Genomic DNA, 24,135 nt, shown 5'->3' on the forward strand with positions numbered 1-24,135 from the left:
GGACGGGTGGAATTGTGGGGAGGGGGTGTTGGCAAGGGGCACTGAATTGGGGGGGGCATGCTCCGTTCATCTCTTGCTAGGACAAAGCTACATGGAAAGAAATCACCACAGGACTGGTGAAGAGTGTGGCCTAGGAAGGGAAGGGCTGTGGCTGAGGGGAGGTCTGGGGAGAGTCCTGAGGGCTAGACGGAGAAGGCTGGAGGACTGCATTTGGCCCCCAGGCCTGAGATTCCCTACCCTTCCCTTGGGGTGCTCAAACTTTTTTCAAAGAGGGCCAGATTTGATGAGGTGAACATCAAAGGACATATACTGCCACGGGGGGCGGATTAAATTGACTGGGTTAGGCCCCCAAAGCGGACTTTGGACATGCCTGAGAATGATGGCAAAGTATGGTCTTACATTCAGTCCTACAGACGAAGAAGTGCCCTCTGTATAGCCAAGAGGAGCAGCAAAGGCTCACCTCCACCACGTCAAGCAACAGCAGAGCAGCACATCAGCAGCCTTTACCCAAATGAGCTGGAGGGATTCCTCTCATCCCCTTCTGCCCCTGCAACCAACCAACACGCTCTTACAACCTTAATTTTACAGACTATCCTACCCTGAAATTAAACTGTGTCCACCAGCAAAACCGACATTGCACCTGTCAAATCACAACAGATTGAAACAGTGTGCAGACTGCCAGCTCTGCCCACCCAGGACTTCACAGAGACATTTAACTCTCTCCTTGTCTACCTGCAGACTCTTTTAAGGAGCCAGACCTCATTCCAGTATTATTGCACTAATCCAAGTCAACAAACCACATTTTGACAGCAATCTATCAGATTCAGAACATTCCTTACCATGGCTAAGGGCAGATGAATTTATCTGTTTTAGTTTCTCTCATTTTTCCAATCTTAAGTTTCTGCATCAGTTTTCAAATTTCTTTTTAAAAAATGTCCTCCCAAAGATTTTCAATACACATTTCTCCCAATAGACACATCTTTGTATGGTGCTTTGTCTAATGTAATGCACCCTTGAATGTTATTTTCACTAATATATGCATCTGCGTGCAAACATTCTCCTAAAATATGTAATTTTATGCACTTCTTTGGGTGGGAGACTGCATCACAAAATTCGGAGGAATGCAGATTTTGAAAGCTAGCTACAACCCAGTTTGCTTCTTGTTTCAGGAAGTGTGAATTACGTAGGCTCGCATCAAAACGCAAATCAAACCCAATTTCTCCCACCTCCCTAGCCTGAACCCATGATAGCCATCTTCAAATCTCTCAAGGGCTGTCAAATGGAAGACGTAGGAAACTTGTTTTCTCCTGCTCTGGAGGGTAAGACTCGAAGCAATGGCTTTAAGTTACAAGAAAAGAGATTCTGACTAAACATCAGGAAGAACTTTCTGACAGTTCAGAGCTGTTGGACAGTGGAATGGTCTTCCTCGGGAGCTTGTGGTGTCACCTTCCTTGGAGGTTTTTAAACAGAGGTTGGATGGCCATCTGTCATGGATCCTTTAGCTGAGATTTCTGCATTGCAAGGCACTGGGTTAGAATACCCTTGGGGTTGCGTTCCAACTCTACAATTCTGTGATCCCAACGGTAAGAAATAGTAAGAGAACAGGTTCTTGTGCCACTTGTGAATCCACTTCCTGACCATGTGACTAGTCCCTCTTTCCAGTGGAATATCCTGCAGTCCTCCACGTTTTACTAATGACATCCGACTGTATAATAATAATTTATTATTTATACACCGCCCATCTGGCATCCCCAGCCACTCTGGGCGGCTTCCAACACAATATTAAAATACAGTAATACATCAAGCATTAAAAGCGTCCCTAAACAGGGCCACCTTCAGATGTCGTCTAAAAGTCTGGTAGTTGTTGTTCTCTTTGACATCTGGTGGGAGCGTGTTCCACAGGGCAGGCGCCACTACCGAGAAGGCCTTCTGCCTGGTTCCCTGTAACTTCTCTTCTCGCAGTGAGGGAACTGCCAGAAGGCCCTCGGCGCTGGACCTTAGTGTCCGGGCAGAATGATGGGGGTGGAGACGCTCCTTCAGGTATACTGGACCAAGGCCATTTAGGACTTTAAAGGTCAGCACCAACACTTTGAATTGTGCTTGGAAACGTACTGGGAGCCAATGTAGGTCTTTCAAGACCGGTGTTATGTGGTCTCGGTGGCCGCTCCCAGTCACCAGCCTAGCTGCCTCATTCTGGATTAGTTGTATTTTCCAGGTCACCTTCAACGGTAACTCCACATAGAGCACATTGCACTAGTCCGGGGGGGGGGGGGGATAACCAAAGCATACACCACTCTGGCAAGCCAGTCTGTTAAGTTGTTAAGCTAAGGAATTCAGCTCTGCTCAGAGGGTGGCTGCATCTGGCTGTGCTCTGTTGTCCATCCATCTCATCCTCGTTGCCAGTGTTAAGTTGTGGGTGAACATATCAGACGATACAGCTATTCTTCAACAGCTCTTGTTTATTCATAGGCCAGGACAGAACTGAACTAAAGGGTTCAGTCAGCCTGCTTATATAGAGCTCCAGTACAACATTACTGTAACAACTTTCTAAAACTATCCAATCACTGAACATCACTTTCGATCCTTTATTTGCATAACTATCTACAGTATCTCCCTGCTGGCCCTGGGTGAGAACATAACACAGTCCGTGTATGTCTTTATCTGTCCACTCATGCACATTATCTGGGTGTGCATTTCAGTTTGGGTGCACCAGGGAACACCAGTGTGTCTCTGTGTGTGCGAGCTTTGCATTGCTTGAGAGTGGCAAGTCCTCCGTTTCCAGTCACAAAGGCTTCATTACTTCTTCCAAGCGCTCCTTCTCATTGTAACAAAACAGCTGTGCAACAGCAAAGCTAAACAAAAATGTTATAAACCTCCATGGGGGAGGAGGGGAATGATACAGACTCAACTTAGAGTGTGTGTTTGCACAAGGAGGAGGTTGGTCTTATGGAAGTCGAGCTGCATTGTAATTATTCAGACACCACCACTCAATAATCACAATGACCTGTCTCCACTGGAGATTTTATTGAATCGGCAGTCAGTCTGCTGAAATAGGAGCATAGAAAGGGGAAAGTCTATGAGCTTGCTGGTCAGTAGAAGCTTCCTGTGGTTACCTGTCTATTAGATTCCCAGCAGGAGACAGCCATATAATTTCATTGTTCCTAACCCAGAATGAATACGATTCTCAAGGCTGTTGAGATCTCGTCACCCTTCAGCTCCAAAACTCTATTTCTCAGCCTTCAACATTTCACAGGCAAAAGTGAGGCGCCTTCTGACACCCCATTCTCAAACCATAGACCCCTTCAGGGCCAGCCTCAGGTGAGGTGCATCTTCATCACTCTCCCTTGTTAGTCCAGCCCTTAAAATGCCTTATGTTTCAATAGTGAGGCCCTTTCCAAACACAGACAAATAATTTGCAGGTGTCATGAGCCCTGTGGAGACTTCTTTGCAGGAGAGAAATAGGATGAGAGTCTGGAGGCCAATTCGGGAGAGGAGCCTTGTGGTTTGGGAGGTGCTGATTTAGATGCCAGAGAAAAGCTCTGTGTCATAGAATCAACGAACCATGGAGTTGGAAGGGACCCCAAAGTTCATCTAGCTCAACCCCCTGCAATGCAGGAATTTCAGCTAAAGAATCCCTTGCAAATGGCCACCCAACGCCACTTTAAAAACCTTCAGTGCAAGGGAGTCCACAACCCAATGGGCACACCATGTGTTGAACGACCACTGATGTTGTGCCTTTTGCCATGAATACCAAAACGTGTCAGTGTTGCCTGATTTGATCTGTGGCACTGGCACTTTTACAAGTGCCACGTAATTTGCTCCACACATGCAAGGAATTGATCCTTTAGTGTGGCAGCACCTCTGCAAGCCTCTGTGCACTGATAATGGATAGACGCCTTCGCGGTGCTGTTTTCGGTGCCTATTAAAAAGCTTTACAGTGGTACCTCGGGTTAAGTACTTAATTCGTTCCGGAAGTCCGTACTTAACCTGAAACTGTTCTTAACCTGAAGCACCACTTTAGCTAATGGGGCCTCCTGCTGCTGCCACGCTGCCGGAGCACAATTTCTGTTCTCATCCTGAAGCAAAGTTCTTAACCTGAAGCAATATTTCTGGGTTAGCGGAGTCTGTAACCTGAAGCGTATGTAACCTGAAGCGTATGTAACCTGATGTACCACTGTACTTAGGCAAGCCAACTCAGACATACAATTGACTGCGTAGATTTGCCTTTAAAACTGCAGATTTTATCTATCTTTTGATAAATTTCATGTCTACTTGTGTTGGGGTTTTTTTCAAAGTTAGATTTTATCAGTACTTTTTCTTATGTATATTTTAGTTTTTTGTGTAAATGACAGGTTTTTGCTGATTAAGCAGTCTATACATCTTGCTAATTAGTTAAGAAACATAATCCAACTCCTTTAACCTTACCTCAAAGACTGGGGTCCCCAGGTTCTTTCACCCTCCTCTAGACAAGTTCCCGCTTCTCAAAGGTTTTTTTATTTGCTTACATGCCAAAATGCTTCCGAAGCAGTTTATGGCTACAAAATCAATTATAAAAAAGCCACACATAATTAAAACACACAATTCCATCGAAACTTTAAAAACATCCATAATCAAAATATACAATAAAACAAGCTTGTTTAAAAGCACAACCATTAAAGCAGTATAAAGAGCAATTAAACTGATTAGATCAGGAAGTTCATGTGTATCTTCAAAAGCCAGTAGGATGCCAATACTGATGGGGTCTCTCATATTATTTCTTCTTTTTTAAAAAATAATTTTTATTGAATGATTTTATGTTACAAAAAACATTACAACCATACTACCACAAAATATTATTGAGAAACAAAAATTACATACATCAATATTTTGTTTGTTATTTACCGTCTTATTTCCTCCCAAACATTCCATACAAAACACACACCTGCACAAACACACAAATAATAATAATAATAAAAATGAAAATAATGAAAATAAATATTTTCCCCCTTTTATCTTACAAAATCTTTTCTTCAATTTTGACTTTGCATGTTTTATCTTACAATTGAATGTACACAAAACAATAAACTTTTCTATATAGATTTTCCAATACATTCAGAAAACATAATAAATCCTTAATTGTTGTCCACCTCCTTTTACTTCATATATCACTCGAACGCTAGCACGGAGTCAAAACTGTTATTGTATTTTTGAACATATCTTCTACAGTGGTGCCCAGCAAGACGAATGCCTTGCAAGACGGAAAACCCGCTAGACGAAAGGGTTTTCTGTTTTGGAGGTGCTTCGCAAAACGAATTTGCTATGGGCTTGCTTCGCAAGACGAAAATGTCTTGCGAGTTCCTGCGGGGTTTTTTTCCTCCCCCCCCCCCTTTTTCCCAAGCCGCTAAGCCGCTTAACAGCTGAGCCGCTAAGCCGCTTATCAGCTGATCCGCTAAGCCCGCTAAGCCACTAATAGCGCTAATCCGCTAATGGGCTTGCTTCGCAAGACGAAAAAAACCGCAAGACAAAGAGACTCGCGGAACGGATTCTTTTCGTCTTGCGAGGCACCACTGTATAACCATCCTATTTTTCTGCAATTTTTGCTTTCAGTTTCCTCTGAGTTTGCTAGTCAATTGAGCCATCTCCACAAATTCCTGTAATTTAATTTGCCAATCTATTAGTTTTGGAGGGGGTCTCTCCTATTATTTCCACAGCACTGGAAACCTCCTTAATAATGTGATGCCTGTAACTGGACTCTAACCATTACACCACACAGCTCATGATGTCTCTTGCTTGCTTTCTCTCACACACACTGCAAGTAATTTAAGGCTGTCTATTTCCATGAACCTTCAACACAGCCCCCCAAAAAACATTATTGCACTTTTAAAATTAATAACGAAGAAAGTTTTCCTGCGATTGGGACAGCTTTCATAGAGAGAATTACATGGATTGAATGCCAGCGTGAACCAGGTTCGCTTCTCTTAAGCAACCTGCTCCCTCTCAGTCTGAAAAAGACCTCAGCAACCTGCATGCAGCAGACATACAGATTCAAACAAGCACTCGGGAGATGTGGGGTTTGCCCAGAGCTGCCAGACACAGCAATTTATTTCCCCTTCAAAATATCAGAGGCTTTTATGAGTCAAGAGAGCCTCCGTCTGACGTCTCCAGGCAGGAGGGAGGCCGCAAAACTTCCCCACACAAATCCTTCACTGAAGAGGGAACTTCTGTGATTCAAATCTCCTCTCTTCCTTCCAGTCGCATTGCTAGAAACGCAGACGTGTCGTTTTCATAGACGAGACACTTTTATCGTCAGATGTATAAACTGAACCCATAAATTCAGCCAATCCTTACGAAAACTTTCAGCTTGAAATTGAGAGGAGGGGGGCAGCCTGAAGAAGCTGAAAGCGTGTTAATTTCAGAGAGGCGTTAAATCATTTGAAGGTTTCTAGGAGGGGCTTGATGAGGCTGTGAGGGCAGAAGTGCGGGGGTGGGCAACTGGATCCAGCTGATGGGGAATATCCTCAAAGCCACCCCTACAGGGCAGCTTTGATGGGTGGGAGGGGCTGCCCACCTGTCGATCACCTGATGTCACCATGACCATAGCTGAACTGCTTCCTTTGCCTGCGGGCCAAATTTGACATGCAGGCAAAAGCACAGTGCTTTGCGGGCACCAACCATCAGCTGATGGTAAGGGCTTGCAAAGCACCAATATTTCCTCTGGAGCTGTCCTTACTTGCCATGTAGCATCAGGCATGGGGCAGTTGAGGATAGTATGAGGAAACTGGCCACATGGGCCAGAAATTCCCCACTCCGGCCATAGCTGTTGGAATCCATCTGTCTCAGTAGACAATGGAAGAGTCAAACTCTTAGGGCTGTTGAGTTGATTTTAATAGCAACAAGGGTGGTTAATTGCTTTCCCACCCTTGTGGGATGGGCTGGGTGAGCTATTGCTGCTGGTACAGACACATAAACAGGTATATTCATGTCATAGCCTTAAATTGTTTTTTGATCAAAAAGCACAAGAGCTGGGAGTGGCAGCCACTAACTAGGATTAGACCAGGAGTACGGAATCTGGAAAGACAGATCGTGAAGCTTAGGCTCCAAGACTTTGGCCACCTCATGAGAAGAGAAGACTCCCTGGAAAAGACCCTGATGTTGGGAAAGACTGAAGGCACAAGGAGAAGGGGACGACAGAGGATGAGATGGCTGGATAGTGTTCTCAAAGCTACCAGCATGAGTTTGACCAAACTGTGGGAGGCAGTGGAAGACAGGCGTGCCTGGCGTGCTCTGGTCCAGGGGGTCACAAAGAGTCGGACACGACTAAGTGACTAAACAACAAAGGCAATCTGCAACTCTCCAGATGTCCAGGGGTTCCAACAGCATCTGAGAGAGCCACCGCTGGTCCATCACTGAATTAGACCAAGAGATGGAGAGCAGGTGTACCAATGCCTGCTAGCCATAATAGCCACATGGTGCCTCCATACATAGGGGCAGTATACAGGCAATAAGCAGGTGCTGAGGGGAAGCAAGAGGAGAAGGCCATGACCCCCATGACTTCCTTGTGAGTTTCCAGACAGTCTGGCTGTCCTCTGTTGGAAACAGGATACTGGGTTGGATGAGCCCTCAAATGATTGTATTGATAACATTCTTACGATTCCAGCATCATGCCTCTTCTAGGCACCCACCGTTCCTCTCTACACTGGCCAGACTCCCTTTCTAAGAACACACAAAGTCTTAAACCACAGTGGATCGAAGTGACTTAACTATTTGATTTGATTTTCAAAATTCAACAAAGAGGACTCTGATATAATCTCCTTATGCTCAGCACCATGTTTTCGAGAACAGGCCTCGATGTTTCTCTTGCATTTTCATCCTGAAAATTGCCTTCTCTCTCTTGCTTCTCCTTAAGTGGGCCCCAGGAACAAAAGGTTTCCATTCTGCTACTATAGCAATCTTTTATGTACTTTAAGTTGCTGGGCAACAGAGGCTGTGCCACCCACAGGTACTTGCCTTCAGATGGTCTCAGAAACAAAACAGGGACAAAGAAATGAGGAGGAAACAATAGCAGAATTTGCAATGGCTCCCTGTGACGCTATTAATGCGAGCAGGCTTCCAGCTAGCTACACATTCCACTCCCAGTTGCCACTTATCTAGAGTCTCACCTGTTCATCTGCACTTATTTAAATTTCTTTTGCACCTAATCCTTGGGATCCCAGTCCTGAATAATTCAGAGTGGGGTCTGCCTTAGGGGGACAACTGTCAGGAGCCACAGTGTTGAAGGGATGTACCCCATAGAATCACAAAATTTCAAAAAGGATGTGCTTTCCAAAGGCCACATTCCCAGACTGTTTGCACTCCTGTCTCAGCGATGTCTATGCTGACTTGGTCATGCCCACAGAATTAAAGGTGGCAGGATCCGCAAGGACATACTTTACAGGGCACTGGCTTTAGGCACCACATCCATTGACAGACCATCTCTGCATTGATGCCTACAGCCCTGACCCCACTTTGTTGGGATCTCTTGCAGTGCCTGAAGATAGGCAGTCAGGTCGTGCATCATAGCAGTGACCAGAGGAGGAATGACCACTTGGAGGAGCACAGAAAGAAGAAACGCCATGGTGCATCTACAGCAGCACAACCAGATGCCTTCATTTGCCCTGGCTGCAACAAAACATGTCTCTCCCACATGTCGGTCTCTACAGCCACAGCAGGCACTGCAACCTTCCAACAGTCTGAATTCACTCCCAAAGGTGCACTCATCTCCATTGACACCTGAGACAGATGGATGGCAACAGCAGCAGCAAAATCATGCGAGTTTCCACTAGTGCTTTTGCCAGACACGTTTAGCTTTGCAACAGACAAGTGTGCCATAATAAGTTTTGCTTCAATCAAGCACTTTGGAGGAACTGTGTGCATAAAGACAGGGAATCAAGCGCTCTCATCCAGATCTCCAAGTTGACTGTGGAGTACCCTTAACATCCTAAGCACCTTTCTCCTCTCCTTATGATCGTAACCACAGATACTTTCTTCGGTTCTTGCTGGCCATAAAAGTCACAATATACTGTACCCCAAAGTCAGGCGAACAGCAGTGCCCAATGGGAGTAAGTTAATAAATCCAGTCTCTGTCTCTGCTCTGCTCTTGCTATCTTTTTCAAACCGCTTTCAAATATGCTTACTTTTCTAATCTTTCCCCTCCTCTCACCCACAGTATTATCCCTTATCACTGGGTTTTCATCTCAAGTTCTCCAATTTGCTCACACAAATTGAGTGCTCATTAAGATATTTTAAATTAAGACCTTTCATGCAAAGCGTGTCACATATTTCTCTCCCCCCGTTTTTTAAAAAAAACTAAATTCCTTATCACAATGTCTCAGGCGGTTTACATTATATTCTATTAGAAATCCATTTTGTCCAAGGTTGTTGCAATTCTTAGATTAAAGCCTTTTCCTGGCTTTTTGTATTGTTCAGAATACGTTTATGAATTCACCTCTTTAGTAGTCAGACACATGCTACATATGCTGGTATCCCAGTCTTTGATAATGTTGGTCGGCAGAGTGTGCTTTTCCTTTCAAATGTGCATATAATTTCAAGGCTTCCTTGATAAGTATGTGTTGTGGTTTGCAAACAGGGACGATTTAGGGTTCTGAAATCCCCATTGCAAGGTCAAAACTGAGAAAGCAAGAGCGCATTCAGAGCCACAGTAGCCGTTCTTTGACTAGGGGAAGAGCTGTAGCTCAGTGGCAGAACATCTGCTTTGCATACATAAGGTTCCAGGTTCAATCCCCAACATCTCCATGTCAGGCTGGGAGTGTCCCCTGCCTGAAACCCTGGAAAGCTGCTTGCAGTCAGTTGGACCAGGGATCTGACTCAGTACAAAGCAGCTTCCTGTCTTCCTATTGCATTTGATTCAGCCTGGCACTATATAAGGAGGCAGCAATTTCTGTCCCATTCTATGCACATTGCAGCCAGCCGTGTTTCTGTTCCACTGCAGTTCAGCTTGCACTAAAACTGACATTATCCATCTTGCTATGTGCTGCGACCAGAACTAATGGAATTAAATATGTCCTCAATTACGACACTAACGTCAGGGCATACCAGAGGAAACACCTAAGACAACATGGGAAAACAATGCAATTATTTATGAATGTTCACAGACTAAGAAAACATCAACTTGCAATATTCACACACATGATCATCATTCCTGACCTCAGGCAGACGTGCAATTTGCAGCAATTTGCTCTCGTTTTCATTCCTGGTGAAATTCTCTGAAATCCCTAGGTGGCGCAGAAGGAGAGGGGAAGTGGGCAGGGAGACTCTTCCAGCCACCACCCTCTTTGGCATGACTTGCCCTCAGATATAGCTCCATGCCCATCTCAGCTGTAACCTGAGGGTTGGGGTTAGGCTTAGGAGTTAGAGGTCAGGAAGTTAGGGTTAGTGTTAGGGGGTTAGGGATTTGGGTTAGTTTGGGTTTGGAGGTTAGGGGTGCCCCAGTCACTCTGGGTGGCTCTGAACAAAATATTTAAAACACAATAAAAACAACATCAGACATTAAAAACTTCTGTATAGAGGGCTGCCTTCAGGTGTCTTCTAAAAGTTGTATAGTTGTTTATCTCCTTGATATCTGGTGGGAGGGCGTTCCACAGGGCAGGTGCCACTACCAAGAAGGCCCTCTGCCTGGTTCACTGTAACTTCACTCCTTGCAGTGAGGGAACCACCAGAAGACCCTCAGAACTGGACCTCAGTGTCCAGGCTGGACGATTAGGGTGGAGACGCTCCTTCAGGTATACAGGACCAAGGCCGTTTAGGGCTTTAAAGGTTAGCAACAACACCTTGAATTGTGCTCGGAAACGTACCGGGAGTCAATGTAGATTATCCCGGCAGCCGCGCCCGATCACCAGTCTAGCTGCCACATTCTGGATTAGTTGTAGTTCTCAAGTCACCTTCAAAGGCAGCCCCACAAAAAGTGCATTGCAATAGTCCAAGCGAGAGATAACCAGAACATACACCACTCTGGTGAGACGGTGTACAGGCAGGTAAGGTGTCAGCCATCACACCTGTTGGAGCTCATAGACAGCTGCCTTGGACACAGAACTAACCTGCGCTTCCATGGATAGCTGTGAGTCCAAAATGACTCCATTTTGGTAAATAAATAAGATTATAGTATAACAATAAATTATAAAATAAGAAATGTGTTTGTGCAGACCAGGGCCTGCCCTAAACTCTCCGAAGGAATGGTCACAGCCTGCTTACAAATATAGGCTTCTCTCTCTCACACACACACACACACAAACACACACACTCCCCGCCCCAAGAGGCAATCCATCTCTGTCACATTGTCTCTTCTTCCAAGCCAATTAGTTATCCTGACATGCTCAGAGGCTTACCAGAAGTAGGATGCTGGTACCTAGCTTTTTCAACAGTAATTTTAGAAAGCTCTGGGGTCAAGAAATTAAAAGCAGGTTCTTACATTGCAAAGAGGAGTAGCAGATTCACAGACTGTACTGACCTACTATGAAGGCTTTGAGGAGATGGGAGAATACCTTTCATTTTGTTATGGGGTAACTAAATCTTATGAACCAAGGGTGGGCAACCTTTTTCCAGCCACATTCCCTTCCGGGCAACCCTCTGTCACCAGTCTGGGCAGTAACAGCCATTATCCAAGTTCAAGGGTGCATTGCAGTCAAGGAAGGTGTGAAGCAGGGTTGGTGAGGGCTGTGCCCTGGGGGGGGGAGGTGGCTGGGGAGATTCCCAAAGGCTGGGCAGAGAAGCCTGGAAGGCTACATATGGCCCCCAGACTTGTGGTTTCCCATCGCAGTACTAAACTAACAGCAAGGTGGAACACCAAATGAAAAGGAAGATCAAAGTTAAATATTTACTTGTAGAGCAACAATATTTGCAAATCTGGAATGGATCTTCTGGAGTTTTCTATTTGCATACTTTAATTAATCTAAAAAAAATATTAAAACTAATCTCACAAAGGAAAGGGTCAGGGTATTAATTAACTTGAGATTCATTGCTTTTGTATAATTTAGAAGTTCGACATGGAGCAGAAAATGGTGTTAATAAAAACTAAGTTACTGTGACAGGTATAATTTCACGGATTAGCCCAAACTTCCAACATTCTCACCAAGTTTAAGGCTAACCTCTCTGTTTTACACAGCCCTGCTTCAATTAAAATACTTTTTTTTCCTCCTCCAGATGAAAATTACATTTCATTCTCCCTTTAACCTCAATATTTCTCTATTAATGTGATTTTTCTACCATGCAGTTCTTAAACGGAATGCAAGTCACAACCACAGTAATGGGGAAATCTAAACCTGTCGCTTAATGTTGAGTAACCCTTCTGACTGTCCAGCTCAGGGACAAATTAACAACTCTTTTTGCACAGGCTTTCTCCATCTTCCATGTGACAACCCTTCAGATATTTGAATAGGGCTCTCCTATCACTGCGCAGTCTTCTCCGTTTAGCCTCAACCGTTCCTCACAAGGCTTGCTTTCCAATAGGGCTGCTGTTTTTAAAACATTATTCCATCCCATAGCTGTGGTTGGCAAATGACAAGGCAGAGGGGCAGAAGAATGATTTGAGTGGGATCAGAAATAGTGCCTTATATAGGTATTCAGATATTCAGTCCAATGCCACAGAAGACAGAATCAGGATTCAAAATGACCTTTTGTCCAACAGGTAGGGAGGGGGGCAGAAATCTGATTCTCTTTCCATTTAAAGGTGCATCTTTCCAAAACAGTATGTGAATCGAAACACAGCCATCACTCGAAACTCACGCTTCTCTGGATTTTGCAATGAAGTTCTCAAGCCGAATAATATGGAGAAAAATGCAGATACCAAGATGAGAGTGTGTGTAATGATGCTTATCTCTCGAAACACACACACAACCACGGAATATGTCGGGGGGGGGATGCAAAAATGCAAAATGCATACAAAGATGTGTATATTAGTATAAATTTGTAGTTGAATTTTTATGAGGACTTTTTAATATATTTTTAAAAATGATGCAAACTGATGTGGAAATGTAGAGAACTCAGCTTAAAGCGGGGAAAATGAGGGAAAGCAAGATTGAAGGAGTCATCTATCCCTACCCATGGGATGCTATTAAAGAGTTAACTCCACCTTGAACGGTGTGATTTACTGCCAGCTGACTTTTTGACAAGCAGCCAGGCCAGCTATTACATCCTTATCTTGTTGCTGGTGCAAGATCCAGTGGTGTAGCGTGGGTTGTCAGCACCCGGGGCAAGGCAAGTAATTTGCGCCCCCTAACCCGGGGTAAGGCAAGTAAATTGCGCCCCCCCCCCCGCTGCCCTGTCCCTCCCTCAGATAGTCCCTCGCTCTCTCTCCCCACCACACCGCACGCCTGGCACCCTCCCCTCCACAGTGGGTGGCGACCCGGCGGCTCGGATCGGATTCGCACAGCCAGCACTGCAGTGAGAGAGAGTGAGTGAGCCAGGTAGGGGCAGAGAGCTGCGAGTGCGAGCGCGCCCCCCCCCCAATGTTGCGCCCGGTGCGGCCGGCCCCCCCTGCACCCCCCACGCTACGCCACTGGCAAGATCTCCTTGTGCCCAGCTCCTAGGCAGAACACCTTCTCTGCATATTTCAGTAGTCTTGTCTCGGTCAGCTCCTTGCCCTGCTGGACAGCTCCATGGGCAAGAAAAGGGAATCCAAGCCATGCTGCTGTGCTTCTATGACTGGGACAAACTACCCATGCGCTAGTCCATGAACATCTATGCCATAAGATATTTGTTAGCCTTTAAGACATCACCACAAGACTCTTTGTTGCCCCCAGTTCTGGAACATTTTTCCAAGACTCGAAAGCTGTGCTCATGTTGGAAATACAAAAAGAAATTGATTCCTATTCAAGGGTAAAGATCAATAAAAGTATCTGAATTTTTCCCCACTGTCTTTTAACTAGAAATGGCATGCAGCTCAGCTTGGGTTTCTTACCTGCTCTCTGCATTTGGATTGATGTGCTCACATACAATGGTGGCGGTCGTCTGTGTCCTCCCATTGTCCACGTCTTGTTGAACTCCCCACTGGTCCGGATCACTGACTCGGATGTCTATTATCTTCACACCTGAAGCAGCCTTAATTCTACCAAGGAAAGAACAGGCACAGCGTTAGTTCTACATGACGCCTTTTGGGGGTAGGAGAAATCTCACAGGAGGCCCCAGTGGATGGTCCAGGAGCATATGTTCTTAATTTACGCACCCAGGAACACCGACTGGCCTGCAGCTGCACAAGACGTGAACGTAAGTGTTGTAAGAATGCACACATGTTGTGTCTCTCAGTCTGACCTACCTCATGGGGCTGTTGTGAGCATAATTTGGAGAGGAAATGAAGACTATGTACGCCACCTTGAGCTCCTTGGAGGGACGTTGGGACATAAATGTGATTAATAAATAAATAACTGGAAAATGCACCCTGCAGGCACTAAGCAGCTGAAACTAGGCCCATTCACTATGCGCATTCAGAAAGACAGGTACTGAAGGCATCCAATAGCCCGTGGCTTACAGGATAGTCTTGCTCTGATCTTCTTAGGCCCTTAACTGGAACCAGTTAAGAACATGTGTGTGTTAATTTATGACCTCCAAAACTGAATGAACCACATCTAAAAGAGAATGAATATTTGTTTCCTTCTGGAAGGAGCCTCTCACAATGCTGATCTCCTCTCTGGTTGGATTTAGCTTATCAAGGAAGCTTTCATTCATTTCTCATAGAAAGCTCCCCTTCCCCCAGTCCTTACCCTGCAGCCTCAATCGACACCTCGCCCTTCTTGTTACTCCGCTGGCTCCATGGAAGCTTAGACTAGCATTCAGCCAGATGCAAATCAGACCCTTGGTGGCTGTCCCTGGTTCCCTGGTTGGGCAAACTGCCAAGGAAGACAAACCGCTCATTGAGTCAAGGAGCAGGTTGTTTAAATATTTAATCAGAATTAAAATGGAGCAAGCTGTGCAATCCACAAGGAACTACAGATGCAACCACTTTGAAGGAGAATAGATAGACACCCTGGTTCATAGATTTGCCTCTTAATGAGGCTTCATATGACAGAGGGAGGGAGAAGCCTCCTGGTGACTGTAGTGGCTGCTGGTTCCCAAAGCACTTACATATAAACAGTTGTCCTTAGGGTTGACTGAGCAGAAGATTGGTTGTCCCCAGAATGAATCAGATCCCCTTCTATGTTTCAGGCAAACGTGGAAAATGCCTCAAATGGTGGGATGATTTCGACCTTCTAAAGAGCATTCCTGGCATCATCTTTTTATCCCTTGGATCATAGGGAGGGATCAACTCCCATGCTCTTAAGCACAAACAGACCCAGTGGGCCTCTCTACCTTATTTCTAAATGAGGGGTCACCAACTTTTTGGAGCCAATGGGCACATCTGGAATTCTGAGAAAATACTGAGGGCACCAGTCACAAAATGGCTGCTGTAGGGGTGTGGCACAGCACAAAATGGCTACCATGGGAGGTATGTAGGAGAGGCCAAGCAAATGCAGATAGGAACTAAACAGGAAAAGCTAACAGTCGTTCGTGCATTGTGGATTTTTGATGGGATATTTACTTTCACAGGCGCCATAGAAGGTACTGGCGGGCACACTGATACCCATGAGAGCTTTGGAATTCCCTGTTCTAAAATGAAGCTGTTTCTAATGTCGTTTGCTATACTGGTCCTGCCCTGGTCCAAGGGGGGGTGGGCTCCAATTCATTTTGGGGGTGAGCACTCTTCTGCTCATCCCTCCCTAAAGCAGATATAGGCTGGCAGGGTGCCTGAGAGCAGAATCAAGGTGGGTAGCCACTTAAGGTGGGCTGTGGTATTTGTCCCAGTTCTGCTCGCATCCGCTTGGGACTTCACAGCATCCTGAGCTGCATCTGCAGATGTAAGGCTGAAGGTACTTCATGTGAAAAGGCATCAAGACTAAGGAATCAAGCAAACAATTTTTTATGGTTTGTATTGTATGATAAGAGTTGTAAACCACTTATTATTAAATAATATAAATAAATAAGACCTGGGTGCTTTACTGTCTATCATAGGGGTACTTATGCCACTATATGCCAATTTAGAATAGGGGTTTAATTTCTTTCAAACATTCTTGTGGAGTCACCTCCAAATTCTCCTTTCTTTCTGATCATCTATCCAACTTAGTATTCATTACTCCATCAAAAACTATTTCAGGTTTGGTCCAAGTTCAGTTTCCGCTCTAAGTACAGAGGTACCTCAGGTTACAGACACTTCATGTTACAGACGCCTCAGCTTACAGACTCCACTAACCCAGAAATAGTACCTCGGGTTAAGAACTTTGCTTCAGGATGAGAACAGAAATCATGCGGCAGCAGCAGTGGGAGGCCCCATTAGCTAAAGTGGTACCTCAGGTTAAGAACAGTTTCAGGTTAAGAATGGACCTCCGGAACGAATTAAGTTCTTAACCCGAGGTACCACTGTATATGAAATGGATTGGACTGATCTGCTCTTCTCCACAATCCAGACTACCCTCTTATCTATTTAATCTATATATTTTTTATTGGCACAACCCGTGATAAGCAGCTCTCACAGTTTTCTACAGCACCACAGCACTGCTGCCACAAATGGCCAGTGGGTGGTACTGCAGCTTCCCAGCACCACAGGCGTTCCAGTAGAATTCAGCTTGCTCCTCTAAAGCTGCCAACTGCGGCCTAGATACTCAATGTGAGGAACTTGCCACACAACCTATATCGAACTTTCAGACCATCCACCTGTCTCTGTTTCCCTGCCTACAGGTACCAGCCCTCCCAGGCTGTCCACCCATTAGGTCATAGGGAGAGCAAAGATCTCGAAAGAATTTGTTAAAACACACAATTTGCAGCAAAGTGCATAAGTCACATTGATTAGGTGGAAGCTAAGCATGTTTACATATTTCCCGTTGCCACCCATTGTGTGATTTCAGAGCCCAGTCCTTCGTCCCTAACAGGCCGGATCCGATAAATGCTGACACTCCCATCTGCTCAAGCCAACTGCCGCGTTTCCCAGCCCTTCAGCCAGGATGCAGTGCAACACATGTCTTGTCCATCCAAGGGCACTCGGTGATGCTATTTTTACTCAACTGGGCTTCTGAAGAGATTTGCTGACAATGCATCTCCTGTCAACTGGCTATTTGCTTCTGGCCTACAGGGGTGCCGTCTCCTTACAGAAAACCTCCTGGGTTTTCAGCAGACATGCTTGGTTGTCTGCTACAGACGCAGATTTCATTCACTGTCTTCCCAGGTTAGCATCATGCCAGTCCAGTAGTGGCTGGTGCCTTTTGGGCCTGGGAGGGTGGAAGACAGGGAGCCCAACAGCAGGTGGCGCCAGAGCCAATAACGGGAAGACAACTTGTTCGAGTTTTGCCTCCTTTCCCTCCCTGCTGAGTTCTGAAAATGGCAACCCTGAGACTAAGGAAGAAGAAGATGACAGACAGTGCCACCCCCTTGGCTCAGTTGGACGTAAGATGCCAGGGGCGGGAGCTAGGAGCGAGTTAGTAATAACTCACACAGTGTCAGTGAAGATGACTCTTTATTCAAAAGGCCAGGCCTATTGAGCACAGCCACTCTTCCCGGTAGCTCTTGCCCCAATGACACAATGTGTTCTCACAGTTCTCTAAGTCTCCTCCTCCCTCAGTCCTTTCCCAAGCAATCTGAGGCTCCTTCATCTTGTCTGTCTTTGCTCTGCCCTCTTCATACCTTCACTTCTGCCTCTGATTCTGGACTGCTCCCTACTGCAGCCTTTTCCTGCTCACTAAACTCTGTTACCTCTTCAGCTTCCACTTCCAACACCTCTTCCTCCTAGTCTTCTCCTTCATCTCCCTCTGACCACTCATTGTCATCCCACCATCCCATCCCTGGCCTCTGTGCCTTCTTCCCTCGGGGGTTCCCCCACTGGTGCCTCCCACCACTCCTCTGAATCCAGCCAGCCCATGACAGAAGACAGACAGGTGGGGCAGGACACCCTTTGCTCTTATGGAGAAGCCTCCACTGGATAGTTCTCCACTGGATAGTCCCCTCACTTCCCAAAGCGCATGAACACACACATTGCAATCTTTCTGGACACCAGAATTTAAGCACTGAATCTGATACATTATCAAACTGGGAGGCTCCTCTTTTGTGCCACACCTGTGTTTTAGTCAAAACAGAGTAATGCAGGGGAGAATCGGTGGAATTCAGAGAGCGCCATCCAAACCTGTGATCAGAAACTGTTGGGCATAAGGACAACCCCCCTCAGGCAGCACAATCAGAAGGATTTGTGGACCCTTACCAAGCCACCCCTAACCTACCACTATTTATTGCTCTATGGGTGCTCATGTGCCTTCGTATCAATGCAGATAATTTGCAAGTGCAAATGTTCTGCAAATCAGTGTCCCCCCTCTCTCTTTTATGATGGTCTTTCCTATCATTTGGTGATGGTGATATGCAAGTGGCTTTCCACGATAAGGTCACTCCTTCACAGGAAACTGTCTGTGGAGCCTTGTGAAAGAGACCATGTCTCAGTGTAAGGCATTTGGGGGGGAGGCATGGGGAAAGTGGGGGGAAATTGGGAGGGAGGGTTGTGGGGAAGGAAGAGGGTAATGTCTGATCCAGCTCAAACAGGGGTGGATCTGTTGTGAAATGGGCCAGACCTTCGCAACTAGAGATAGTTCACATTTTGGACCTGCTACCTTGCAACATCACTAGCAAAAATTGCAATGATAACACGGAGGGGTCCTCTTTTCATACCTGCAACAAGGAGATCAGAAGCTTCCATTTATGGTTTTAAACAAGCCACAGTTCTACCTGATGCCCAAACTTGGAAAACTGTAGTTTCTTCAAACTCTAGTTCAGTCTTCCCCAATTGGGTTCCCTCGAGATCTTTGAAATTACAACCCCCACCAGCCCCAGCCATCATGGCCAATGCTCAAGGATGCAGGAAGTTGTGCTCTAACCAGGTTGGAGATGAGAATTGGCTGCTTCATTTACTCTTCCTAACTAGAGTTTCATCAAACCACAGTTCCCTGTGTTTGTATGTCACAGGTAACTCTGTTTTGTTGAAAATCAGGTACAGACGCTTCCAGTTTTCCCTCCATATGCATGAAAGAGGATAGAGGAGAATATGCAAGCCAAAGACTCACCACAGCTCACTCACATTGTAGGGAAAAAACAGGCTCCCCCTTTGTCTGAACTGGGCTTGAGAGCATTTTGTGCTCCCCCCCTCCCTTCCCGTCCAACACCTCCACAAAGCTTTCCTTTTAAAACTGTACCTGAATCACACATCATCGCTCCTGTGAGCTTTTTTAATTTTTCCACTGCTGCTATTTTTATATAACCTTTTCCAGATGCATTGTCTAACCCCCTCCCTTCCTCCTTGTCAGCCATGCCAGGATGCAGCAGGTATGAAATAGCTTATTAGAGCATTGCACTCCGCACAAACAGCATGGCTTTGGCAAACAAAAGGAAAGGGAAACCAGAACGCTTGGCAGGAAAGGCAAGAGGTGGAAATTATGAAGCCAAAGGGGGACTTGAGCCCTCCTTTGAGGGCTTGAGCGAATTCTCCTGCAGACCATAGAAGGTTCATAGAATTGTAGAATGCAGGGATTTTTTGTCCTAGGTGGGGCTCGAACCCATCATCTTGAGAGTAAGAGTCTCATGCTCTGCTGACTGAGCTATCCCAGATATTCAAGAAGCATTGTTGTCTCCAGCTGTGGTGGCAGAGCTTAGCCCCTTTACTTGCAACCTGAGGTGAATGACAAGATGCCCCCTGCCCACTTTCACATCTAACAACCTGACCAGGCTGGCTGCTGAATCTCCTTTCAACCACTGGCAATGGGGCATCGCCCTCTACTGTACCTGAGGAAGAAGACTACCTTAGGAGGTGCAGGGCAAACAGTCTGTGAGCACCTAGAAAGGAATGCTGTGATCACCAATAGTCAGCATGGATTTCTGAAAAATAAGTCATGTCAGACTAACCTGATCTCGTTTTTTGACAGAATTACAAGCCTGGTAGATGAAGGGAACACAGTGGATGTAGCCTACCTTGATTTCAGCAAGGCATTTGACAAGGTGCCCCATGATATTCTTGTAAAGAAGCTGGTAAAATGCGGTCTTGACTATGCTACCACTCAGTGGATTTGTAACTGGCTGACTGACTGAACCCAAAGGGTGCTCATCAATGGTTCCTCTTCATCCTGGAGAAGAGTGACTAGTGGGGTGCCACAGGGTTCTGTCTTGGGCCCGGTCTTATTCAACATCTTTATCAATGACTTGGAGGATGGACTCAAGGGCATCCTGATCAAATTTGCAGATGACACCAAACTGGGAGGGGTGGCTAACACCCCAGAGGACAGGATCACACTTCAAAACGACCTTGACAGATTAGAGAACTGGGCCAAAACAAACAAGATGAATTTTAACAGGGAGAAATGTAAAGTATTGCACTTGGGCAAAAAAAAATGAGAGGCACAAATACAAGATGGGTGACACCTGGCTTGAGAGCAGTACATGTGAAAAGGATCTAGGAGTCTTGGTTGACCACAAACTTGACATGAGCCAACAGTGTGACGCGGCAGCTAAAAAAGCCAATGCAATTCTGGGCTGCATCAATAGGAGTATAGCATCTAGATCAAGGGAAGTAATAGTGCCACTGTATTCTGCTCTGGTCAGACCTCACCTGGAGTACTGTGTCCAGTTCTGGGCACCACAGTTCAAGAAGGACACTGAAAACTGGAACGTGTCCAGAGGAGGGCAACCAAAATGGTCAAAGGCCTGGAAACGATGCCTTATGAGGAACGGCTAAGGGAGCTGGGCATGTTTAGCCTGGAGAAGAGGAGGTTAAGGGGTGATATGGTAGCCATGTTCAAATATATAAAAGGATGTCACATAGAGGAGGGAGAAAGGTTGTTTTCTGCTGCTCCAGAGAAGCGGACACGGAGCAATGGATCCAAACTACAAGAAAGAAGATTCCACCTAAACATTAGGAAGAACTTCCTGACAGTAAGAGCTGTTTGACAGGGGAATTTGCTGCCAAGGAGTGTGGTGGAGTCTCCTTCTTTGGAGGTCTTTAAGCAGAGGCTTGACAACCATATGTCAGGAGTGCTCTGATGGTGTTTCCTGCTTGGCAGGGGGTTGGACTCGATGGCCCTTGTGGTCTCTTCCAACTCTATGATTCTAGAGCAGCCTCATTTAAAGGCAATCGGCGGGATGCCGACATCTCCTAGTATCTACCGCCTAAGGCAGCTGTATCATTCTGCCTCATGGGAGGGCTGGCCCTGTAACCCGGGAGCAAACCCTGCCCTGGAGCCTGAGTTTTGCCCCTCCCAAGCCAGCCTCATGTACCCACAGCTTGGCACAGAGAGAGTGAAAAGGATTGGTCTGCACCTCCATGCACACCTGTGCTCCCCCATCTTCCTGCAGAACGGCACACAAAGACAAAGGACTCAGGATGGATCTACACACAGGGGAAAAACCGCTATAAATAAGTCAGAAATTAGATCATTATAATAAAAGAAAAGAAACGCTATGTAAAAAATGCATAAAATTTTTTTTGCTCTCTGTCACCATCTGGTGTTGCATGTTTATAATGCATCCAAAGCACTGGGTTTTTTTCTTTACTAATGTAGCTGAGTCCTGAGTTGCGGCTTACACAGCAATAGGGCTTTTTTCAGCCAGAACTCACCAGAACGCAGTTCCCGTACCTCTTTGGTGTGTTCCAGCACGTATTCCGTCGCTTGGCACAGCACTCTGTGTTGAGTGATGCAGGCTGCAGCGGAGGGATGGTTTGGTGCAGTGCAATGGTGGGACGAGTGGGCAAAAAGCAGCTTTTTAGGGGCAAGGTCCCTTAAAAAAACTCAGCAAGTTCCGACACCATTTTTTCTAGGAAAAAAAGCCTTGTATAGCAACATTCTAACATGCCATGCCCATCCCCAGGGCAAACACACTGACAAAGTAGGGAAGAATGGGCAACAAAAATTACAGGCCATTCTTGGTAAATAAGGACAGTTGGGCCATATGCAATGAATCTCTTATAAACTCAAATTTGGGGGATTTCCCAGGAGCCAGCTCATTGCTGCAGTCTAGAATTCTAAATTCTACTTGCAAAAATTTTATAATGCTGAAGTTATGCTAAATCCCATTTTGAACTATCTCAGACTACACAAATTCATGGAGGACGTAACTGTGAATGGCTACTAACAATGATGGTGACTTTATTAGCTCCAAGATCAATGGCAGAATGCCCTGACTATTAGTTGTTGCGGGTGGCGCTGTAGGTTAAACCACAGAGCCTAGGACTTGCCGATCAGAAGGTTGGTGGTTCGAATCCCAGTGACGGAGTGAGCTCCCGTTGCTCGGTCCCTGCTCCTGCCAAGCTAGCAGTTCGAAGCATGTCAAAGTGCAAGTAGATAAATAGGTACCGCTCCAGCGGGAAGGTAAACAGCGTTTCGGTGTGCTGCTCTGGTTCGCCAGAAGCGGCTTAGTCATGCTGGCCACATGACCCGGAAGCTGTACACCGGCTCCCTTGGCCAATAAAGCGAGATGAGCGCCGCAACCCCAGAGTCGGTCACAAATGGACCTAATGGTCAGTGGTCCCTTTACCTTTACCTTTACCTTTACTGTGAGAACAGACTGCTGGACTAGGTAGATCCTTGATCTGATCCAGCAAGTCTCTTTGGTCTTTAGAATCAGAAGAAAATGTTAAAAACTATTCTGCCAAGCTTTGGGGATATGCTGATATAATTAAGAACCAAAACTGGAACATCTCCAGTGGAAATGAAAGTATTCTGGAGTTCATTTAACCTTTCTTGAACCTGCTCCAGAGCCCCCCAACTCAAGGGACTCCAGTATTATCTGGAGAGCATCAGATTGTGGGGAGGCTAATCAAAACTATCACATTTCAGAAGATTCTTCAAGATGCCTTTCGAAGCACAACAGTGACATTCTCCTAAGGGACCCTCTTGGGCCCAGAATTGATGGGCAAGTTTATTGCACATATAATATTCAGAGTCGAGAAAATCTGTAGCTAAATTATAATTTAAACAAGGTTGAGAGATATCCTCATTCAGAATGATTTAGTCTTAATTGCTAATACAACAGAACCCTGGTGCTCAATGAAAAAGTTTCATCACATCCTGAAACACAATTTAACTGCTCTGCCCAGGTATGAGAAAAGCTGTCACGCCGCTGAGACTTCGAGAGAGAAAAACGTCTTCTGCATTATTAGACAGGCAATACCATCATGCGTCTTCTTGTGTCAAGCACTATCTCTGCTGTGAGGAAGTTACAGAAGAAAATCTGCACTCTGTATTCCGGTGTTGCATTTGTGAAAACGTATGCAGAAAATGTTTCTTTTTTGGACAGTCTTTTTCCCCATCAGAGCCACTTTTCCTCAGGGATAATCCACTGAGGGCTACATTCCATCAGTGGGCAGGACCAAAGACAGCGGTGGTTGGAGCCACATCCAAAAGTGGGTGGGGTCTCTCTCTCTCTCTCTCTCTTTCATCCCCTTCTCACACACATTATTTCTCTTACACCCATTCCCTTTTCTTTCACTCTTCCTCCCCACCCAGCAAACTGCCAAAAGTGAATTGCTCTCGCCAGAAGTCCGAACTGGTTGCTTGTGGCGAGCTTTGGAAATTACGCTGAGGGCCACAGGCTGTCCATGCCTGCTTGATCCTTTCTTAATCACTGGTTGTTTGGGGAAAAGAGGGCATTCTATATATTTTTCCTGACTACAGCAGCAGGAGCAAGAAGGGTTCTAAATCAGGCATAGGCAAACTCGGCCCTCCAGATGTTTTGGGACTACAACTCCCATCATCCCTGACCACTGGTCCCGTTAGCTAGGGATGATGGGAGTTGTAGTCCCAAAACATCTGGAGGGCCGAGTTTGCCTATGCCTGCTCTAAATCATACAGAGGGCAAGGGAGCCAATCCATCCATCCATCTCTTCCAATCCATTGAGGGTGACGAGGCTAGGCAAAGAGGAAGCGTTAAGGGGGCGCAGCCACCAAACAGAGGCCCACTCTCTCTGGGGTTTCTCATCCAGAGGTAGGGAGCATTTTTCAGCCTGAGAGCCAGACTTGGTTCTGAGAAACCCCTCCAGGGGTCACGTGTCAATGGTGGGCGGGAGCAGAGGCAAAGGTGGGAGCAACTTTTAACGTAGATGTTGCTTTCATACAG

General features: G+C 45.9%; 1 protein-coding gene across 2 annotated transcripts in view; it reads right to left on the bottom strand.

Moving 5' to 3' along the window:
• TMEM132B (transmembrane protein 132B) overlaps nt 1-24,135 on the bottom strand; it is a 353,049-nt gene that overhangs the window by 180,533 nt on the left and 148,381 nt on the right. For both annotated transcript variants that reach the window (XM_083418176.1, XM_083418175.1), the window contains one exon: nt 13,931-14,077. Coding sequence is in view for 1 of the 2 variants with exons in the window: in XM_083418175.1 (XP_083274301.1) it covers nt 13,931-14,077 (147 nt within the window). In the remaining variant the exon portion in view is untranslated. The remainder of the gene's footprint in view (nt 1-13,930; nt 14,078-24,135) is intronic.

Source organism: Podarcis tiliguerta (genome assembly GCF_965153285.1).
Source record: "Podarcis tiliguerta genome assembly, chromosome: 16".
Taxonomy (NCBI): Eukaryota; Metazoa; Chordata; class Lepidosauria; order Squamata; family Lacertidae; genus Podarcis; species Podarcis tiliguerta.